This window comes from Phodopus roborovskii, unplaced genomic scaffold (genome assembly GCF_943737965.1).
Source record: "Phodopus roborovskii unplaced genomic scaffold, PHOROB, whole genome shotgun sequence".
NCBI classification, from domain to species: domain Eukaryota; kingdom Metazoa; phylum Chordata; class Mammalia; order Rodentia; family Cricetidae; genus Phodopus; species Phodopus roborovskii.
The window spans coordinates 314,265-337,300 of record NW_026125506.1 but is presented as its reverse complement, the minus strand read 5'-3'; the positions used below and the strand labels follow the sequence as shown (position 1 = coordinate 337,300).

General features: G+C 49.7%; 1 protein-coding gene across 1 annotated transcript in view; it reads left to right on the top strand.

Moving 5' to 3' along the window:
- Positions 1–23,036, top strand: part of Fbrsl1 (fibrosin like 1) — a 69,894-nt gene that overhangs the window by 27,833 nt on the left and 19,025 nt on the right. The window contains exons 4-5 of the mRNA XM_051176392.1: positions 102–137; positions 16,803–16,832. Of these exons, the coding sequence (XP_051032349.1) occupies positions 102–137; positions 16,803–16,832 (66 nt within the window). The remainder of the gene's footprint in view (positions 1–101; positions 138–16,802; positions 16,833–23,036) is intronic.

Here is a 23,036-nt window from a genome sequence, read left to right as displayed (position 1 = left end):
TGGTGCATGAGAAGACTATGTTCAGCCCTGTTTTCCCCTTTCCAGTGAGGCCCTCCTGTCCCCTGGCCTGTCACTGACTGTCTTTCTACTTTTTCCCACAGAGCTCTGCACAGGCGGTTTCCGGGAGAGGCTACTCAGTAAGTCTCCAGTCCCTCCTCCCCTGCTGTTTTTGTCCTTGCCTTAGCCACAGCTGCCTCATAGCTCCTATGCCCAGAGGGCTCCACCACCCTGGAATCTTCCCCATCAGAATCCTGGCTGGTTCTGACCTCAACAGCTGCTGGACAGGCACAGGGTGGACATGCCCCTGCATGGGGAGCTTGATGTTCAGGGACACACATAAGGCAGAGTCTCCAGGACTTTGGCCAGGAACCTGAGGTGGGTCCTTGGGTTGCTGAGAAGTCGAGAGCCAAGTTGCTGTTAATAAGTTGAACAGGCTTCTGCCCCTGGGGTCTGGTTAGGGACCAAGGTTCTTTGTTGTAAAAGATAACAGTGTCCAGCCTCATCTGTCTGCTGAAGGAGCTTGGATTTAGACTAGACACAAATCCAGAGCTAATCCTGTGTGGAGAGATTGTGGGGATGAGTGTGTGCTCAAATGATGGGCTCTTGGTCCATGGCGAGCTCCAATGGGGCAGGTTAGCATTCAATAAACCCATGCTGCATAATTCCCCAGGTGGACAAGCATACCCAAGTCAACTGGGGGGTCCTTGATACCCGCTTGTGAAACCCACTAGGAGCACGAACTCAGGTTCAGGCAATTCCCTCATCTACCTGAGTTTGTGGAGTGGCCTAGCCGCTCTGACACCTCCTCGTGACTTACTTCATTTTCTCTTAAGTATCAGGAGAAACATTAATGACATCATAAAACCCAGAGCTTCATAAAAGCCATTTCTGCAGATTTACTGCCGTTTTGGCTCATTGGAGGGCTGGGGCTGGGACTCCACCTGCCTCATCCCTGCAGCTCTGATTTACTGCATTAGAGCCTGCCTGGCTCACTCTCTAAATCACAGTGGCTTTTTATGGGGTATGTAATTAACCCATTAGTTACCCAGTGGGGCACCTCCCCCAAGCCTGCTATCTACCTGGGATTCCTGGGCACTGGGAAGAAAGCAAGGAAGGGATTGGGATGGGCCAGCAGCTCAGGCTCAGTGGGTCTTTCAGAGGCCAGAGCATGGGTAGGGATACCTGCCTTGGCTGGAGGAGGGGCCTAGTCTCTGTCCATCTGCACTCCTTACTCCCCTAACCCCATTTTGTGCCTGAGAATGTAGAAGGTCAGGGCTCATCAGACCTTGCTCCACTGTCAGCCTGGGTGACTGAAAAAAGTCCAGTATTTGCACCTTTGATCTTAGGGTCTGTGGACATCTTGAAGAGGTGGCTCCTGCAGACAGTCACCTACAGGGACCTTTCATAGGGAGACTTACACCCTTCTTTATAGCCTTGTTAACATCCGAGCATTGAGGACAGCAGCCCTTGAGAGTGGTTGTAGATGCCCCAGGTAAGATGGACCTGCTTCCCCTGTACCATGACCTGATGTTCCTGAGAATGTCATTCTGCCCAGGGCTGTGTTGGGCACTGGGGAGTAAGCTGCTAAGAACTCAGACCAAAGCCTATTTTGAAGAGGGCTCCGATAGCCACAGCAGATCCTGTTGGTAGTACTAGGAACGATGGGGACTGAAACAGCGGAAACTCAAGCCAACTGGAGTCACCCATACCCCTGGACAGAGGGGTAAATCCGAGCCCCATCTCTGTCATCTAAATATCCAGGGGTCTGAAACATCTCATGGGTAGGTTCCTGATGTTGTGGCCCTGTGTTGTGTGTGTGTATGTGTGTGTGTGTGTGTGTGTGTGTGTGTGTGTGTGTGTGTTAGTGTTAGGCAGAGGTTATATAGCTAATGCAAATTAGACAACAGGTGATCTCTGACCTACCTAAGATAAAGCAGACAGACCTGAGACCCCTGGAGTATCTGGGGCATCATTATTCTGAGCTACTAGGTCACTCCTGTGCTTCTAAAGTCCACAGTCATCATCCAAGCATTCTCCCAAACCTTGCTTTTCTATTGTTTCCTTAGAAAGCCTACAATTAACTTGCCAGATGCTTGTAGTTTAGCCCCCTGTGGCAGCTGCATAGGAGTGACAGATGGTGGCAGGAAGGGAACCAACTGGTCCACAGTATGGCAGGCTATAAGGTTCTCATCTGAGCAAAAATCCAAGAGGGCCTGGGAGTCTGCACGTAGAGCCTAGGCCTACACAGACAGGTTCTAGCATGTGCAGGTGTATTAGACCTGACTTGAACTGTGACACATCCCTAGGGTCCTCCTGTGTGGAATGTCCTGCTCTAGAGTGTATTGACACCTGCAAGCTATCTCCACGAGGGACCTCATTCATGTCCATGGGTTCGGGTGGGAACTGAGCTCCAGACAGACAGAATGAGGCTATGTGCCTTCTGGCTTTTGTGTATAGTGGAGTATTGTCTTTCCTTGGCCTATGTATCTATCTTTATATTCTGTGGTTTATGCATTCCTGAATATCTGTAGAAGACATAGCCTCTTCTTGCCCCACAGCATCATCATGCTGAGTGACGTCAGTATGTATTTTCAGCCTAGCTTCATAGGGCTGTTTTGCTTTTGAGGCAAGGTTTCTCTATGTAGTCCTCACTGTCCTGGGAACCACTTATCTAGACTGGCCTTGAATTTACAGAGATTCACCGCCTCCCCAGTGCTGAGATTAAAGGCATGTTCCACCATACCAGGCTGTAGCAGGCTTCCTTGGACTGCCAGCCCCCAAATCATGACACAAAGACCTATTATTAATTATGACTGCTCAGCCTTAGCTTGGGCTTATTTCCAGCTACTTTTTAAAAACTAAACCTATTTCTATCCATCTATGTGCTGTCCTGAGGCTCGTTTACATCTATGTACTGTCCATCCTGCCTCTTCTGGGTCTTGCTTGCTGGACCCCTGCTGGCTGACCAGCTCCCCTTTTCTTTCTACCCACTAGTCGGGCCTATCCCTCCTGCCTAGCTATTGGCCATTCAGCTTTTTATTAGACAATCAGGTGACTCATGCAGGCAAGGTGAAACAGCAATGCATCTTTACATAGCTAATCAATTTTTCTGCAATGCAAATAAATGCAACCTATCTTTACATAGTTCCACAACACCTGCCTTCAGATGCACTTTTTTAAAAAACAAATAATTAATTTTGTAGTATTAGGAATCAAATGCAGGGGCCTTGTACATACGAGGCAAGCATTCCTCCACTAAATTACACCCCAAGCCTGCAAACTGCATTTTAAAATAGGTTAATTTTGCTAAGATTTATCTTCAGAAAATTCCCCAATTATTGCTCATCCTTAATAGCGTTCATCTAAAAAGCTAGGCACCACCTTCCCAATATGTCATCAAATGTTTGTTACTGCCATAAAATTAGTCAGAAAGTGATTTTCTTAATTTGGTTGCTCAAAGCCAAGGGTATGATGATATGTCTCTTGCAAAGCAGGGCTTAGAGACTTCCTTTATGAAAAATAAATGAGAACAATTTCCATATGTAAAAATGCCAGTCGGCCTCCTTACACCTAGTACCAAGACTTGTAGAAGTGCCCATGCCCAGAAAGTGTAGACATTGTCTAGGACCAGCAGCAGAGGGGGTTGCAGTAGCCATAGTAGAGCTGAGCTGACCAGTGCTGGTGTGATGCGGCCTGGAGACCTAGGTAGTTTGTAAGGTGGTGTTGAATTTCAAGTATTACCCTAGCTCTCCAGATGAGGTCTCAAGGCTCAAAGAAGCTACAGCACCTACCTACCAGGCTCTGGCTTCAGGGAGAGTAGGCCAGGTCCAAGACCTTCATCTGCCCCCGTCCCCCATACACACACAACCCAGGGTCCTCCACAGGGCAGTTTGGCCCAAAATTCCCCTAGTATCTTGTCAATGTTAGAAAGGAGTGTCCTGCCTAGACCCTTCATCTTGGTGTCTGGAGCACCTAAAGGAACCCTGGTAGCCCCCAGACAGCCTTCCCTGTGGTCTCTCCATTATCCTGCAGTCTTTTCCATTATTGGAACCCAGCTAGAGATTTGAGAAAGGAATTACTTATTTCTTTACTCTTCCTCCAGTAAGGGTTCAGTGACATTTCCTGTGTGTCAGTCACAGTAGCACACAGTTCAGAGTCCTACTGACAACAAATGCATGGCTGCCCTAGCAACATGTCATAGGCTAAATAAGCCTCCAGCCTCCATCACACTGGTCCTGTCGGCTCAGGTGCAGTCCACACTTTCTAGGCATGGGTACGTCCAGAACATTCTGGGTACTGTGTGTGGAGAAGCCTCGTTATGGGCGGTGAGCAAGAGGAGCAGAAGGGCCAGGCAGGCCCTTATTTACATAGTGTGGCAGGGGCAGGTAGGCATGTGTCAGCTTTACCTGAGGGTGGCCATAGGAAGGCCTTGGAGTAGAAGCCTGAGTAAAAGATTGAGGAGCCACAGGCAGAGTCTAATGAAGCTGTAGAAGTGAGGTTCCACCTGGGCAGTGGAGCCCAGGGGAAGATCTGGCTGTGATGCCGTGTAAGAGAGTCTTTGAGGGTTTACAGGAGAATAGGATGTGATGGGGGAGAAAACAGCACTGTCTTTTCCCAGCCTTGATGAGTAGAGTAGGCTGAGGATGCTTTTGTGGGAGGGCAGGCCTCAAGGTCAGGTACAGAAGGGCTTAGGATCCTATCAGAAAGTGGTACCGGACAGAAAAGCCACCTTGCACAGGGTATAATTAGCTGATTGTTATGATGGTTATTTTTTGAGTAACTTAAAAAGGTTTTTCATTATTTTTAGTGTGTGTCTGGAGCCTGGGACTCCCTTGCACAGCTGGAAGGATCCCCAGAGGTTGAGTGTAAACTGGAATGCTGTTCACGGCAGGGAGAATGATTTCGAGACCGCATGCTTCCTGGGCATTGGCCTCTATTTGAGGTGTCACCTCAGCCTTCAGCCAGGGTGCCAGCCTTTGCAAACTCCAAGGCAGTGGGAGCCCTGCCTGATCACAGGAACAGTCAAAGGAAGGGCCGCAGTTTGTGGAGGAGAGGATGCAGGGCTCTTCCAGACCCCAGGCAGGCCACTACTAGCCCCTGTGCCCATCCTGTGTGGCTGAGGCCCTCAGGTCTGGCCTGAGTGTCACTGAGTTCCCTGGGTTACAGACAGTGGGATCTGAGCAGTCAGGGCTGCTCTGCCTAAAAGGGAGGATAGACTTGGACCTCTTTGGGCACAGGGTCACATTGCCACTTCCCCAGGAGGAGGGATCACTTGTGCTTTGGTCATGTGGCTGAGGCATCAGAAAGGGAACAGCATAGGGATGCTCTGAGGTAGGCATGGGCCACAGTCTGGGCCAACAGTGCACATGGGCGGGGCTGTCACCCCTTCCTAAAGTCCTGAGGGGGACACAACCCCTCTAACTTACTCATTCCACTTTGTGCTTTCCAGTGACAAAGTGAGTCCCACTCAGGGCTGCTGCCAGTGCCCTATCCTGGTCAGAGTCACAAGTCTGCCTCAGCCTTGCAACCCTGCAGTTGTCGGCTATCTTCGTGAGGCAGGTTTATGACACCCACTGTGCTGTTCCTAAGGCCACTTCCAAGTGATCATAATTTGAACAAAAGCAATAAAACCTGCCAGCCTCTCCCAGGCGTGTGTGTGGGGGGGCACTTACTCCTCGTTTCTCTGCACAGGAGTCTTTAAAGCTGAAGTGGACACTAAATCCATGTCTCTCATTCATCAGCCTCTCAGAATGACCGTGAGTCTGAGGGAAACAGCTTGGGCACAGCTAGTTGTGTTTTGCTGGTCCCTCCCCAGGGGGAACTGGGGTTATGGCTACCAGTTCAGAGGAAGCCCTACAGGGGTATATCCTGCAGGACTGCAGCCCACAAAGACAGACAAATGAAGCTGGGTGGTGGTTGCACACGCCTTCAATAGCAGCACATGGGAGGCAGAGGCAGGCAGATCTCTTGAGTTCAAGGCCAGGCTGGTTACAGAGTGAGTTTTAGGACAGCCAGGGCTACAAGAGAAACCTTTTCTTGACCTGCCTCTCCCCCTCCCCCCAAAAAAGACAGGTGAGTGACCTCAGAGTAACTGCTTGGAAGAAAGTGAAGTGGCACTGAGTTACTCTGGAGAGATCGCCACCCTAGTGGTCAGAGGAGAACTGGCAAGCAGTCGGGCGAGGGCTTACGCAGTGGTAGTTTGATGTGTTGCCAGATGAAGAACCCAGAGAATGGACTGTGGAGGTGAGGGACTGTGAGGCAGCATATTTGTCCTTATCTGCCCATGCTGGGTTAGATGGTAAAGGTGGTGAGACACCCTTGACCGAGGGAGTGATGTGAGGTGAGAACTGTCTCAGTGGCTCAGACTTAACTGCACTTGGGTCTTGTCTGGAGGGGTCTCCCTGATGAGCTTGGAGGCACTATCGGCTAGTGCATAGGTAACTCTTGTAGGATCTGGGAGATGACCTGCCAGCCTGGAACCAGTGACTGCAATACTGGGGCCCGGACATCAATCACAAATGACATGTGGGTTTGTGGTTCTGCTTGGAGGTTGTGTGGGTGCAGCATGAACCGCAGTATTGTGAAGACTGCTCTTCTCCCACGGCATTCCCAACCACCTCTAAGAGCTCCTCCGTGTCATTTTACTTCAGAGTAGCAATTGTCTCTTAAAAGAGGCATAGCTCAACTTAGGGATTCAGGCACGCTTTTAAATCCCCTGTGTGAACCCTGTATAGGGAAGTAGTGGTTCCCTCGAGGGCCATGTCTGGATGGGGACAGTGGACATAGTCCTTCCCTGTCCCTATTTTACCTCTAGAGATAGGACACGATTCTACAGAGACTACCTCAAGCCTCTACTCACACTGGCCTCTGATGTGAGGGGTTCTGTCACTTTTCTATCTTGTGACTTAAGCTTAGCCATCAAACGACTTCTACCCTCAGGTGTCAGTGAATGGGTACATAAGCTGGTGGCTGGGCTGGACCAGAGGCCATCGTGACTATGTCTGCTTACTGGGTCGTGGGCAGGGTCCTCCCGGGTACCCTGGGCCTTCTCAGGGTTTGCCCAGTGGGGAATCATAGTTCCAGGCTGTTGGAAACTGGAGCCAGTTGTAGCTAAATCAACCTAGGCCCAGTGGTACTGCTCTAGGCTCAGGGGATAGACCCAGTGCTACAAGGATTCTATTTCCCCCTAGGGCATTCCTCCTTGCTGCCTTCTCAGGAGTCAGTCCTTTCTTGTCTCTAGCTCTGAGATGATTCTCCCTTAACCTATATGCCTGGGCTAGTGATGTTTGCCATGAGAAGTGGGAGCATCTCATGGGCTAGAGGTTCCACTTCCCTTCCTGCCCAGCTTCCCTCGTGTTGTACAGTGGAGCTACAAGGCGTAGCTGTTTTGGCACACTGGGCACTGGACTTTCAGCTAGCACGATGTACCACGTGTACCATGCATAAGGAGGGTCTGTGGGGCTACCACACTTTCCCAGCTCTTCAAGCTGGACCCTGTCCTGGACTGCAGTGACTAGGCTCTTTGGACAGTCCTTGGGGCTGACCCAGTATAGAAGCTGCATCCTGCTCCATGGCCTCGGGTCCATGACCCACAGGTCAGTGGGTCAACAAGGAGATGGATGGGTACTCCCCCTCCAGGAGTTCTAACTCCAGGAGTACAATGGTCTGCTGCCCCCATTCCTCCATTGCCCCTCCTGGGGTTATCAATGACTTCCTGTCATTACAGGTAGCCAATTCGTGTGTTCATCCCTACCCTAAGCCATATCAGGCCTCTCAGGGCAGCCTAGGCCCTGGATTGCTTGCCCTATCTTTCCACACACACCCTTTACACCTCCCAGCTATCTGTGCTAAAATAATCCTCCTATTCAAGGTAGGTGACCAATTATGATTGAAAGCTGGAAAAGGCCCCTCGGCCTCAGAAGCCATAGCTGGCTACTAGGAGCAAAACTGGATGGTGGTTCTCTGGAGGATGACCTTGCCAAGCCAAAGCATAGTGTCTATCAAAGCCAAAAATTCAGTTATTGAGAAGAAATTCAGCTGCTGTGACAGGTGAGGGATTAATGTTAACAGGGGTTCTGCTTAAGAGTTTGTTGATAAATAATTCATGAGGCAATTAGCACTCTGAGTCTGTCAACATGAGAATATATTAATACAGTGGATTCTGAGAAAGGTCAGCTATGTTCTAGACCTGGTCATCCTTTATTTATCCCCTGATACTGGCCAGAGCTTTACCAAGGCCGTGTTGGGGATGAGAGGGGCCAGAGCAACGATGACAGCACCAGGCCTGGGCATAGCTACTGTTAGTAGTTCCTGGGATTGTGGCCATGGCTAAAGGGTCAGAAACCTGGCAGGCCCAGCTATGGGGACATCTAAGGGAGGGATTGGGGACATCTAAGGGAGGGATGTTATAGGCAAGGGAAGTGGAGTAGGGACTGTGTTAGAGTTGACACAAAGTGAGCAGCTGGAGGATCCCTATGCCCTCCCCTGTTGGTTGTGAAGGATTCCCTATGTGACTTACACAGAGCATTGGGGAGGGGATGTTCCAGGAGCTGCCTGTACTCTTTCAAGCATATGCCTGTGACTGCACCTGTGTATGATTGTAATTATGTGTTAGTGATGCTACAATGACAGAAGATAATGCAGTGTCCTAGATAGCTCCAAGCAGAGTGGGTAGACAGCTGAGGAACGGAGTGATGTCCAGGTGTGGGTGGGGTGGGTGGGACTTAAGCGACATGTCACAGTTGTGCAGTGCCCTCACTGGAGATTGGGAACACAAAGGTCATGAAATCAATAACATAATTAAAATGCGAGCGTGTACCCTTGAGAAATGAATGGAAAATAGAAAGGAAGCTTCAAGCAAAATCACAAAGAATCCCTTGTGTGTTGAGTGCCAGGCTGTCTGAAAGGCAGAACTAGCAAGTGTCCCAGACATGATCCTATGGAGCAGACAGATGAGTTCTAGTGTTCTGTGCTTTTCCAAAGGGTGACCCCACAGAGAATACATGGGAAACACTTGTCTTGCTTTTCCTTGCTGTTATTTAAACACAATCTGAGAAAAGTAGTAACACTTTTCAGAATAGAGTTAGGTTCAACCATAAATCGGGCCTAAGCAGGTTTTCAGCTCTGAGAAAATTGTTGGAACATTTCAAAATGATGTAAGGTGCTGGGAAAGTATTCTTTTTAGGACTGCCCACCCCCAGCCCCCATACAGAGCAAGGAAGAGCACCCACCAGGACAGTCACCCTGCAGACAAATGTATGGGGCTCAGGGCATCATACTCTGGCCTGTTCACCTTGTTAGACTGACCTCAAGATAGAATTGTCTTACTGAGAGGGTGATGGCATTATTGCTGAGCCACCAAAGCTATAAACATTTGTTAAGTGAGCTGAGGCCTAGCTCTCACAGCTGAGGAAGGATTCGCACTTCTGAGCCTGGTTAGAGAAGGGGCCAGACTGATAGGGAGTCACTTGCTCTGGATCCCTAGTCGGGGGATGGGGCCGAGGCAGAGTGGAGGACCAGGTTCACTCTAGGTTGCCTTGAACAATCCTCTTCCCCAGGCTGTTCCCCACAGATACTGCTCCATGTCACACCAATGTGCCAACTGATATTCAAGGTTCCTAAACAGGCTGACTGAACATTACACCTTAAGGTTTGGCAGGAGGCAGGATGCCAGTGTGGGTGGCCATTGTCCCCATTGTCCTCCTGTACTAAAGGCTCAGGCTACAGAGGAGACTGGCAGGGATTCAAGGTTCATATGCAGAGACCATAGCTGCATGAGTGGTCAAATGGCCCCACAATGGGTTTGTCTGCATAGGCTATTAGCCTGTAACTTAATTGACTGCTAATTATATAATTAGTGCTTTGTTTGGTTTTAAAGCCTAAACACTCAAAGTGAATTAGCTGAGTAGACAGAAAAGTAGTTTCCAGGTCTACCAAATACAACATAATTAATCAGGTATGATTGTGATAGCCTCATGCAGAGGGTTGACTAGGCAGAGTGCCCAACCTAAACCCAGGACTCAGCTACCCCTAGTTGTGCCTGGGGATTGGCCCCGCCCCTCTGGGCTTCAGTTTAGTGATCAGGTATGTGATGGGACCCGGAATGAGGCATGTCACCCCCATCTGGCTTGTGCCAGTGACTGCCAGAGACCCAGCTAGGTATGAAGGAGACAATGAGGATCAGGTAGGCTATAGATTCTAGCTTGGGGCAGAAGTCCTGCTGACCCAACCATGTGGCCCTGTCCTGTCCTGTCCCAGCCAGCCCCATCTTGGAAGCTGACTGTATATGAACACTATGTGGCTCTCTTTCCACCCTCCCCACCCCCAGCTACCAGGCCCTGCTGGTCCATTTCAAAGGGCACCATGTGTCAGCCTGGGTTCCCAGATCCACACTGATCCTCACTCAGCTCAGTCTGCTACCTGTGGTTCCACCATGTGCAGCATTATCACTGGATCTTAGTCCTCTCACCTTCCCAGCCATCTCTCTCTGTGGCCTCCCAGGCCTTTCCCTTTCCCTGCCTCCTCTTCTTTCAATAGTGCATGCTCACTCTCCCGTGACTGGCCTTCTCTCTGAGGTTGGGTCTGTGGTGTGCACCACAAGATCTATCATTGCAGTCACTGAATGGAGGGAGGCACAAGAGACTGATGTCTCTAGTTTGGAGTACAGGGATATCACATTTGTTTGGTCAGGGACGTCTTGCCCTGCCTGGCACCTCCTGGTCTCTGATTGGCCATCACCTTGGCTTTAGCGTGTGGGAACTAGGTAGCAATGCTTGAATTGCCTGGATTCACCTTAAACGGTCACCAGCCCTATATTATTAGAAAGGACCTAAAACCTGGTTCTGGGTCCCAAACTAAGTTCCCAGTCTCTGCTGGCTAACTTGCCACAGCAGGTCCTTTACCCTCTAAGCCTCCAAGTCTTCTCTGAAATGGACAGGTAAGCGTGGAGTGTTTGGCCACAGCTCCTTTCTCACATCCTAGCATCCACACTCTGTACCCTTGTCCTCAAAAAATGCATCAGCTCCAAGGACTGCAAAGCACAAGTGGGAGAGAAGTCTGTGGAGCCGTCCATACAGTTGTGGGGTGCCTGGTCCCTAGGGGTACAGGGCAGCCACAGGAGGACCCAGCTGGTGACCTGGCTGCATGGGGTAGACACACTGACCTGCCAACTCACTTCATCTAGGTGGGGGATGGATGGGAAGAAGGATTTCACTGACTTACTCTCAGAGGTGAGCATAAAAGTGAACAACGTGGTTCCACATATTAATCCCAATCTGGTCATCAGAACTTTCCAATGTTGAGCTCATCATATGACCTCCTCACTTGCCCCCCATAGCCTCATTGACTAAGACGTCCCTCATTGACTCATGACTAATTAATTAACTGGATTGCTAAGCAAAACATGCACAGATGGAGGTGGTGAGCCTTCTCCCACTCCACACCTGCAGAGGCAATGCATCTTCTAGGCTGGGCCTTTGCTCCTACCACCAGGCCTGTGTGCAAGCTGGAATTCAAGTGTTGGAGGCTAAGGACAGAGAAGCCTGAGCCCAGTTAGTGACATGTCACTTGGTCACTCACAGGTGACCTCATGCCTACCATAAAGTTGCCACCTGCTCTGAATATACAATGCCAGTGGAGCACCTGTATGTTATGCTACCAATTCCACACACAACCTGTACACAGCCCAGTGATAACCTTTGGTATTCAATGTCCTTGTAGCTGAGACCCCACCCCATTCTTGGGCCAGGCTCCATAGAATATCCTGAGACTTCCTTGTGCACAGCATGGCCTTAAAACTACATCTTCTGATGTTCTGGTTCCTTTATTCTGTTTAGTTTGTATCTCCTTGGGCTTCTGCAGGTGGCAGTGCCATTGGAGCATCTTTCAGCTGGTCAGGAGGGCCAGGCCTCCTTGTCCCAAACAGCTCTGAAGTAATATCTCACAGCAGCTGCACAGCTCTTGCATGGTAACTGGGCAGAAACCCAACCTACACTTTGCACTGTGTGAGCCTACTGCAGCCCGGCCTTGGCCCAGGTATGGTGACCTGTGGGATCTGGGGAGGCCCGCCTCCTGGCCCTTTCTGTCCCTCCTCCTTGCTCCATCCACATGGTGGGCTTTGGGTTATCACTGGGAGTGACTCTGGCTACAAGGTCTCCTCATGAATTTTCATGCTTTTGCTTGAGTGGTGAGAGACAGTGATGCGCCTCTGAATACTGTTGTAAGCTGTAATTAATGTGCTCACAGAAATGAAAGGACAGTGTTGCTCCTGCCTTAACCATGCTGACTTCTCTGTAGGAGTGATAAGTAGTTTCCGCCCCAGAAGGCAGCTTACCAGGTTTCTAGAAGGAGTGTAGGAAAGCCTGGCTGATGGGGAAACTAAGAAGTCCATGTGAGGGATGGCTGCAAAGGTGAATAGGTGACAGGAAGGGATGGAGCTTCAATGGGTAGCGATGGTGATTGCTTTTCTAGTTGTGACAAAATACCTAACGAATTCAACTTAAGGGTTTATTTAGCCATGAGCAGTAGTGCACACCTCTAATCTCAGTGCTTAGGAGGCAGAAAAGGGTTTATTTAGCCATGAGCAGTAGTGCACACCTCTAATCTCAGTGCTTAGGAGGCAGAATCAAGTGGATCTCTGTTTGAGGCTAGCCTGGTCTACAGAGTGCATTACAGAACATCCAGAACTACTTTGAGAGACCCTGTCTTTAAAAAAAAAAAAAAAAAAGATCCAGACAGTGGTGGCACACACCTTTAAACCCAGCACTTGGGAGGCAGAGGCAGGTGTGTATCTATGTGAATTCAAGTCCAGCCTGGTCTGTAGTTCCTGGTCTAGTACCAAAATAGCCACAACTATATAAAGAAACCCTGCCTGGAATGAATGAATGAATGAATGAATGATAAAAAGAAAGAAAGGAAGGAAGAAAGAAAGAAATTATGGGATTGTATGCTCACATTCAGGGAGGGAGAAACATCCTAAAATATATCTACTAGGCAATTCTAAATCCTGTCATGTTAACCTTAATTATCACGTTCCCACTCAGTATGAACTTGAAATCCAAATACATCATCATTCTACTCCTGGTCCCTAAAGTGGCATGTCCATTTGATGCAAAATGCATTTAGCCCATCTCAAAAGTTGCTGCTCAAGGCTCATTGACGAGGCTAGGCTGGCTCCTCCATATCCCCAGGCTGATAACAAGCACATGCCACCATGCCTGGATTTTTATTCAAAGTTAGGTCTTCACGTTCATGTGTCAAGTAATTTCCTGGCTTTGCCATCTCCTTAATGGCAGTAGCCTCTTCAAGAATTACCACCACTTTCCCTATTCTTCTTCATCTGCAACTTTAAACAGGCTCAAACACCCTTCCTAGCCAACCCATACATTTTCCCTCTCTTTCAGTCCTGCTTGCTGCTATCATTATAGAACTGAGTAAGGACAGTGAGCAGTAGCCATGCTACAGCTTGAATGCTGTGCTGTCTTGAAATGTCCTCCACCCAATGAATTCTTCTGTCATGTTTAAATTGGCCTCATTGAAGTCCTTAAGACATGGGTAAAATGCAAACGTTTTTAACAAAAATGTTACAAATAGTTGCTAGCCCAATTCATAGTAGAGGCCTGTTCTCTAAACCTTAACGAGCTTAACTCCAACTGTATTTCTTTTGGCATTCTAGCCTTCCAGACTCCTACCAGAATGGCCCATTAAGGCTCTGCTTAAACCATTCTGTGGCTTCCCTAGACTACAGGTTCAGACTCTTATACATCCCTCCCACAAACCAATTCTAAAGGCCTATGAACGATATATATGGTTGGGTATCTCACAGAACTTCTTGGTTCCAGTTTTCTTAGTTTGTTGCTGTTGCTATGACAACATACTTGGAATAAGCAAATTAAAGAAGGATTTATTTGAGCTCACAATTAGAGGATACAGTCCATCATGTTTCAGAAAGTATGGCAGCAGGATCGAGACTCCTAGGTATATACTGTATAGCTCAGGTTTTCCTTTTCTCCCAGTCTAGGACTCTAGACAATGGGGCAATGCCACCCGTATTGAGGGTGAGCCTTACCACCTTGATGAAACCTTTTTGGAATTGCCCTCAGAGACATGCTTGGAAGTTCGTCTCCTAGACGATTCCAAATCCTGTCAAGTTCACAAGATTAACCATCAGAATGGGGATGGGAGAAGTAATAATCATGGTGATGGTATTATTACCATACAGCCACACATGTCTTACACTATGTATCCAGCACTGTCCTAATGTTGTGTGTGTATATATTCATATAAGTCACAATACATTCCTATAAATGACCTATCATCTCTGCTTTACTGGAAGCATAAACTGAGGCACGGGCTGCTTTCAGAACATGGATGTGTCTCTTTTCCCCTCCTCACCCTGATTATTTGCCTCACTCAATTCTAACTCCATTGCAGTTAGATGTTAGTCAGTAGCACTTAATCATATGACTGTGTTTACGGTCTTTATGGTCCTGCCTACGTATTGCTGCAGATGTAACACTGACTGGCAATTATAAGATCTGGGTGGCCTCCTGTGTACATTCTAGAGGGTTCTCTCTCACTTGGCAGACACCGTAAGCAACCCTTCCTCAGGCTCTATCTACTGCTCAGCCCTGCTGGTCTGGCTTCAGACCTGAAAGCCATGGGGCAGTCGGTGGCCAGTCTAGGTCTGTGAATTGCTGTTCTGGCCATAGGATCTGGTGCAGGTGGGCTCTGGGGCTGAAGAAGGAACAGAGGTTAGTGCTTGCAGGCGATCCGGTTGTCCTCAGGCTGCCCCACGGACAGTTTACCGAGGTTTGATGGTAAGAGGCCTAACCATGGGTCCTGGCAGCCCAGGCAGCAAGGTAAGAGGGAGGGACTGTCAGCCCCCACCACTTCCCCTCTACCTGTTTCAGTGACCTGACCAAAAAAAAAATCTACCTTGAGGGGCGGCTCATGCCCTTTGCAGTGTCCTATTCCAGAGGCACTAGGAAGCCCAGCTGTATTCAGGCTCCACTCACCTCCATATTCTCATCCCCCACTTTCCTCAAAGGTCCCATGAGCTCTGTTTTGGTCATCCCTCCTTCCCCCACAATCATGTCCTCGTTTACAAACTCCTTCATAACCCTGTTATATGCTATCTCACCAGATCTTGTGTACCTCACAGTAGGAGGGGGTGCCAAGGTTTTGAAGGGCCCAGGCCTAGTCCTTGCTGAGCTCCTGCTGAGAAAGGCCAGTGATGCTGGATCTTGGGAGGGGCCTGGCTATGTGCAAAGCTGAAGAGTCACATGTATGTTCTTTACTCTAGGACCTGTGGGTGACCATCTCTTTGGGGGGGCACATATCAGATATCCTGCATATCAGATATTTATATGACAACTCACAACAGTAGCAAACTTACAGTCATGAAGTTGCAATGAAATACTTGTAAGGTTGGGGATCACAGTAGCATGAGGAACTGTAGTAAATGGTTGCAGCTTTAGGAAGACTGAGAACCACACTGGTCTAGGAAATGATGCCTACCTGTGGGCTTAGCATCCAGAGTCTCAGTGCTTGCCCACCCGGGGCCATGACCCACACTGCATGACTGGGTGGACCCCTGTATGCCCATCCCTGGTTCTTGACAAGTTGTCCTTGAGCTAGAATAGAGCTTCAGCTGCAGTGAGTGGCTGGTGAACACATTTTTATCCATCTGACCTTGGTCATTGAAGATGGAATGGCCTTCAGTTGGGGCAGTAGAAGGAAGTATAATTTGATGATGTGTATTAATCAAGTTGAGCACAACTTATAAAGCCAATACCACACACATCTGACTACAGCCCAATCTCCATCATCTCATGCATCTTGGAGGAGATTTATTTTCAGCAATATAATTCATTTGACGTGAATGTATCATAATTGCAGTTGCTAGCAAATTTTCCCCCCTTTTATTTCAGAGGAAACTGCATTGTTCTATAGAAGTATGTCCTATTCAGATCTGCTTACTGAAAACGGGAAGCAAAGATTTGTTTTCTTGATTATCACACTCTTGAGTTAACCAGCTGTACTCAGAAATGGATCTCTTACAGTCTGACTACCCTGAGTTCCACCCTGGGTATCCCAGGCAAGTCCAAACTGAAAGCCAATGTCCTGTGCCCCTTACACTCCCACCAAGAGAAGCTGTTGTCCCTGCTTTACAGAAGCATGGCTTGAGGCACTGAGAGGTCAAGGGACTCGTCAAGGCTACAGAGCATAAGTGTGGTCTTCTCCAGAGGCCAGAGAAGCTGGGTAGGATGCTGGCATCTCCAGTTAAATCCCCGTTTCAGACCGTGAGAAGGTGCATGAGCTGGGTAGTGTGTCACTGTCTACTGTTCCACTGGCCTTTGTGGTACCACCTGTCTCCTCTGTACCCCATCTCATCTGGGTGTAGAACAGCTGTTGCAGCTGCTGCCTGGCAGTGGAAATCTCTTGTGTGGTGGGGGGGACTCCTTCAACCCAGGCCTTCATCATAAAACTCTTCATGGGGTAAGGCCCATGGGGTTTCCTGGGACAGTTAGGTTCATCTGGACTGGTAAAGCTCCTCGCACATTCCCTAACATCACAGGTCGTTCAGAAGCTCCAGGGTTTGGCCTGGTCCTAGGATATTGGGATCTACCTACCCTGAAGCAAGCCAGCCTTATTATGCCTTTCATCTGTCCCTGTTCCTTTCCATTGTTCCTCCTGGCTGAGATGTGGCTAGGAATGCCCACCTGTATCCTGTTCCCTTGTTACCCTGGTAGTACAAAAGGCACTGACTTACTTCTCTCTCTTTCTCTCTCTCTGACCTACAGTGCGACAGTGAGAGTGGCGTGGATGACAAGGTGAGCCTGGCTTCTCCCTTCCTTGTAGACCTGGGATACCTACTCACTAGAGCAGGGCAGGCCCTGATAGTAGGAAGAGGCAGTATCTGGGAATTCTCTCCTATTATAGGCAGAGTAGGAAGCCTCTCCCTGGCTGGATGTGCCTGCCATGATAGTGGCTTAGGCATCCCAACGGTAGACCTCAGATAGACAGCCATTGTTGAAACACTGATGAAGGTCACCCTATGCCCTGGCTGGCCTCAAGGAGAATAGCAGGGCTTTTGCTGAGCAGCTGCAGGCACTTCCAAGGAGGTCAGGTGGGAGCTGTTGGTCATTATTGCTTTCTACCTTTTAAAACAAAATATGCCTATTAATCCGGGGTTTGTTCTCCTCAGTGCTTAGTGTTGGAGAACTTGCTATCAGTACAACTTCTCAGGGCCCTCCAGGTAGCACTTTATCAAAGATGGTTGAAGAATCTAAGGACAGGAAGGAAGGGATTTAGCAAAGGTCACACTTCTCAAATGAGTTGGGGTAGCCAGGTGCAGGGTCCCATCTTACTGGTGTTGGCCTCTGAGCAAATAAAGGCCTAACCAAGAGGACTGGGGTGCAGGTAGCCGGGGTTGGATACGGCAATCCCAAATGTGGAAGAGAGGACACAGAGGGAGAAGGTGTGTCCCAGACTCGGCATGGGAGGGGGTTAGAAGTTAGACTTGGACTTTGGTTTGAGGCAAGGTTTTGTGAAAAGGGTTTTGTATGTGTGGATCTTGAGGGTGCTTTAAGGCTATTTGGTGTCTGCTCATGCGTACTTTATTTAGAGTGCAGGGCTCCATGGAGCCATGTCTGACCTCTCGGTCTTGAGCAGGATTCAGCTCAACTGGTCTCAGATGGTGGAAGGGGCATTATTAATAGGACCCAGGGCCAGGTCATTCTGGCTCTGGTGGTTTCCATGCCTGGATCATCTGGTCTCAGGTCCCTCTGCTGCCTCCACTGTGTCCCTCTGCAGTACAGGATCTCCTTATAGGTCCCTTGAACAGAACACGTCTGGGGGGAACAAGGCCCTGTAGATGAGTATGTCCAGAAGGAGACACTGGGGCTCAGGGCGGGGCACTTGTGCCCCTGTCTGGAGCTGCTGCCTCCTTTGCTGACAGAGGCCTTACACAGACATAACTGTTAAACAAGCACCTGGGAAAGTGCTGAGCCTGCAGGTCCCTTGGTACCACCTTTGGTATAAAGCTAACTTTAGGAAAAGTCTCTCTGTAGCCTAGAGCTGCTCATAGTATGTGGGATGGGAGGGAGACAGGAAGGGGTTTGTTTCAAGCTCCTGTTCCTTCATCCTATCTTCTAGAGGAAGCAAATGCATCCCTCTCTTGAGGACAAGTGGCCAGAAGGGCTAACTGGTTTCCATTACCTCCCTCCATTAACTATTCTCAGTAGCCAGAGTTGACCCTGAGCCTCCAGGATGCCCGGTCTGCTATCCAGTGTTTTGCCTCAAGGCTATATACCCAGACCAGGTTCCCTACTGAGAAGCAAGTCAGGACTAAGCCACTGCCCTGTTCTGAGGTGGTGATGTCCCTATCTTTTCAACACAGCAAGAACTTGGGAGGGAGAAAGGCCCTTCAGCAGCCCATATTCACAGGGGGTCCTGGAACTTGTACTTGATTTTTCACAGCACTGTCGTCTCACATTCCCTGACACATGTGGCCTGGAAACATTGAACAGGGTCACTGACAAGTGGTGGCTAGACCCTCCATAGGGCAGAGGCAGACAGCTCTGTGAGTTTGAGCCCATCCTGGTCTGGTCTATATTGTGTGTTCCAGGACAGCCAGTGCCATAGAGACTCTGGAGTGGGGGAGGGCACAATATGTTCACTGTATAGAGCCTTGGCACTGAGTCCAATAGACTTAGGTCTGTAGTCACAGGAAGGGGAGACTGGACAGCTCACCTAGATAGGGTGGTGCTTCTGTGATCTGAGCATCTTTCTTCCAAAGCCTACAGAATCTGAGCTTAGGACTCTATCTAGTACTCTGTGTCCCTCCTCCAGGGACAAGCCTGGAGCTCTGCTGCAGGTCAGGATGCAGAGCCTCTGGGCAAATTCTTTCAAATAGACTTATTAACCTGTCTCCTAAAGCTCAGCAGCCCACAAGCTCTACTGGCCCTTCATAGGACAGCTATGCACCTCCACCCACCAGGGCTACACTCTACTACAGCAGCTGGCAGTGTAGGAAGTGCTAGCTGTAGGCTCAGGAGTGGGCAGACAGATGGCTCCTCCTCAGGTCTGTGGCTGGAGTCTAACTGCTTTTTTTATTGGAAAAATATGGGTGAAAAATTGCGTGGGGGCTCATTAGGCAGCTCATGAGGTTGCAGCTGGCTGCCAGCTCTGCCCAAGTGGCCCTAGCTGCAATCTGGCCAGGACTCCTCCCTGCTATGTGAGGCCTCAGCCTGTGGCTAGCCTCTAGGACTAGTCTACAGTCCATCTGTGGATGTCTGCATCCACAAGATGCAGGGGCAAGGAGTCCAAGAGTGTGGAGGCATCTACCACTGTGTGGCAGGTATTTCCTGGGCCTTAGACAACCCCAGGGTATCTCCTACTTGTCAGCTTTGTTAGCAGGCAAGGCCTTTGAGGGTCAGAAACTTCCTGTTGTGAATAGGGGCTCCGTGAGGAGATATGACTGGTCTAAATGCTGACCCCATGCTGAGCATTGATGTCAGCAGCTGATGATCTCTCCATACTGGAACCCAGCAGCCCAAAGTCAAGGTGCTATCAAGCCTGTCCATCTGTAGGCCCCAGCTTACTTAACCCCTGCCTAGCCCAGCTCCTGGCAGCTTCAGGGTATTTCTGATATATGGCTGCCTCCCCTATGCCTCTGCGCAGCAATTCTCAAAGCATGGCCTGCAGGCCACAGATGCTGAGTGGTGTTAGGGCCACTCATTAGTGAATATTTTTAGGCAGCACTTTTTGGCATTTGACACACTTAACACCATGGTCCTGCCATTGGCCCAAGAAGCCACTGCCATCCTGATGTCTTATCTAGCTGGCTCAGTTATTCATGTCAGATCTGCAACAGTTCCCCAGATCCCAATACCAGCACACTTGCCCTTGCCTCTCCTGGAGGATGCCACTGTTATGTAGCCACACCTCATAGGTGTTTGCCCTGTGGCCTCACATTCATCTGGTGGCTGAGTAACAGCCAAAAGGGAGCAGTTCGTGCTTGGTGTGGGATTGTAGGACAGTGCTAGACCCTCAAGGAGGCCCAGTTACTCGCTGTAGTCAAGTGGAGGTTTGGGTACCCCAGAACTGTCAAGAGTGGCATAAGCAAATGACCCCAGACAGATACTTCCAGCAGCCCCAGTTCCAGATAGATCCCCCCAGTGACAAAATCCTTCCCCTAGAGACACAGAATGATAGTGTTGAACTTATGAGTTGTTGAACCATAGGTTTTAGATAAATATGCCCCCCAAACCACCATTAAGCCCCAGTGTGTTATAGATATTTGGTTTGGAAGCCCGATGTTTGATATCAGTGTTGTCTCTGGTGGCTGCCTTTATTTCCCATGGTAATCTATTCCCACTCCTTCCTTCTCAATTTCTAACTTCATTAAACCTCTAATATCACAACTGCTTTCCTTCCTAAATAAAATTAGACAGCTCTGCCCCGGGTTCTGTAAGTCTAATTTTACTTCTCTACCAGGGTGGGAGGCTGTAGGCAGGTTTAGGTACTGTCTCCTGGCTGTGAATTTTAAGCCTACAGCCTCCCACCCTGGATTAATTCTTCTTCAAGAGCTCTTCTGCCCAAGGTAGCCTCAGGAGTGACAAGAAATGACAATCATGGTTGCACCAGGATAAATAACTTTTCTGTAGTTTGGATAAGTGAGTAGACAAGGCCTCTGGAAGGGAGCCTCAGGTCAGGGGTCTTGCCTTCTCATAGACCCCAAGTTTCTCCAGCAGCAGTCACTCATTTCCTAGCTATGCTGTCCCACTCCATTGGCTCCTGGGTCCCAAATTACTGCCAGGGATGCAGTTCTCCTCTCTGGCCTCCACCTGAGGGTTGAGATCTGTCATTGTCATACCTCTGTGCCTTTCTGCCTATGTAGAAAGCGCCAGGACAGTAAACCTTTCCAGACTAAGTGTGTACCACACAGACCGCTCCACCACAAACCTACTTGAAAACTAAGGCAAAACATCTCTATGCCAGTTGGTGCTTGGAAGAAACTACACCAAGGGTTTGGTAGATGGCACAGTCCAATTCTGGCCTCCCCTGGATATTAGAGGGCCAGCTATAGCCCAGAGTTCAAAGAGCCAGCCAGCCAGCCAGCAAGTCAGCCACTCAGTACAGAGTGAAGTCCCAGAAGCCCATCATAGATGGAGGGCCCTGCCCTGGACCTGGCATGCAGAGAGTCAAAACCAGCATTAGATTAGATATCCCCTTTCCCACATATTCCCTGCTGGCCTTTCTGTAGACCTCACCATGGTGTGTGTGCCCACTCCAGGTGACCATGCCCCCCCTTACACACACACACACACACACACACACACACACACACACACACACGGTCTACCCTCCTGCAGTCAGAATTGCTTGTATCTCTCCCAGGTCCCTGACATCTCACAACAGAGCCCAGCCTCCCTCCCTCTGCCATAATCTAACTGTTTGATAAGGTGTCAACAGTTTCCCCCCTGTCTCAGTTTCCTTATTGGTGACTTGATGCTTGTGAAGCTGTCAGACATCTAGCACAATGCTTTTTGTTTTTTGGGAGTAAATATCAGGATTTGATGGTGGTCTTGCTTTTGTTAATTTTCTCCCTTTGTAAGAAGAGGGCCTTTATTTGGTAAATAACTCAAATACAATGAAAGGGCTGAAGATACTGTTTGAGGCTGGCACTTCTGACAGGTCTCTAGAATCACTGGATTTCCAAGTGCTGTGTTTGTGTATATTCATTTGAGAAGATAAATGCTGGCCCAGCCTGTTATTCTGCTTCTATTGCAAACCATGGAGCTGGCCCCCCACAGTCCTAGGAATGGCTGAGTTCACACAAAGTGGATGCCCATCCTGAACCAGGCCTCTGAAGCTCAAGGGGGGGGGGCTGTTTCTTCCCCTTTAAGCTTTGTGGGTCCATAGATCCCACAGACTATTGCAATGGGTTGCATGGGATTGTTCTGAGTTGTTTTTAAGTTGTGTCCACGTGGCTTAGAGGCCTTGTCATTGTGTTAAGGTCTATGTGGTAAACAGGTATACTAAGCTTTCTTGTGGACCCAGGTCAGCTTCCCAGGCCTCACCAAAAACAAAAAACATGCCAGATGCTTTGCATCACCAGCTTTCTGTAAAGTCACTGGGGCACACGGCCCTTTTCAGTATGACAATGGCTTAGAGTCCAAACTGGATTCATAGGAAAAACAGAGTTGGTTGGCATATTTGCTATTGGTTCCTGTCAGCCTTTCAGGTCCCAGTTCCTGTACTTGCCAGTGATCACGCTTCTTTCTGTTTCCCCTAATATAAGCGGAGTATCAGTTGTCTGTAACTTGTTTTTAAAATGATCATGGAATCAAGCCCACGGGCATTTCTTGTGGTTGATGCGCCAGAGCCCGGGGTACTAGGTCAGATCAGAAAGTCAGAATGAGGCCAGCCGCCCAGCACGGGCAGATCCACGCCTCGGGGTTGGATTAGTTGGGCCTGCCCGTGCCCCGCCCACACAGCGCCCCGCCTGCCCGCGCCACCGCCACCCGCCCGTCCGACGGCTCCTGGCCGCTGCGCCTAGAGCGCCCGCAGCGCTCAGAGAAGGCGCGGGGACTTGTGTGCCCCGCGCGCCCCCCAGCCCCGGCTCAGCAGGGCATGCAGAAAGAGGCTACCTGGGTGGCAGGCCCGCAGGAGTTTCGCTGCCACCCGCGCTCGTGCAGCGCCTAGGGTTCAGACCTTCGACGAACGCTGCGGAGCGCGCGGGATCTGGGTGCCCGCGAGGTCAGTGCGCGTTGTGGGCTCCGAAGAGCAAAGCGGGACTTTGGGCGTCGCGGGTGGGGAAGCACCGACCCCTTTGAGGAATGGGCAAGAGGAGGACCCTGGGAGCCCTGCTCATGCATCCTATGCTGGAGCAGGTCGTTCAGAGTCTCCGTGTTCACGAAGCTGTACCCAGGGGGTGCACGTGGTGGCAAGCAGCAGGGGTGTTGTCTGGCGAGGGTCCCGGGCCCGTCGGGCGCGCGTCATAGGCAGGCGGGGCACGGTGGGTACGCGCG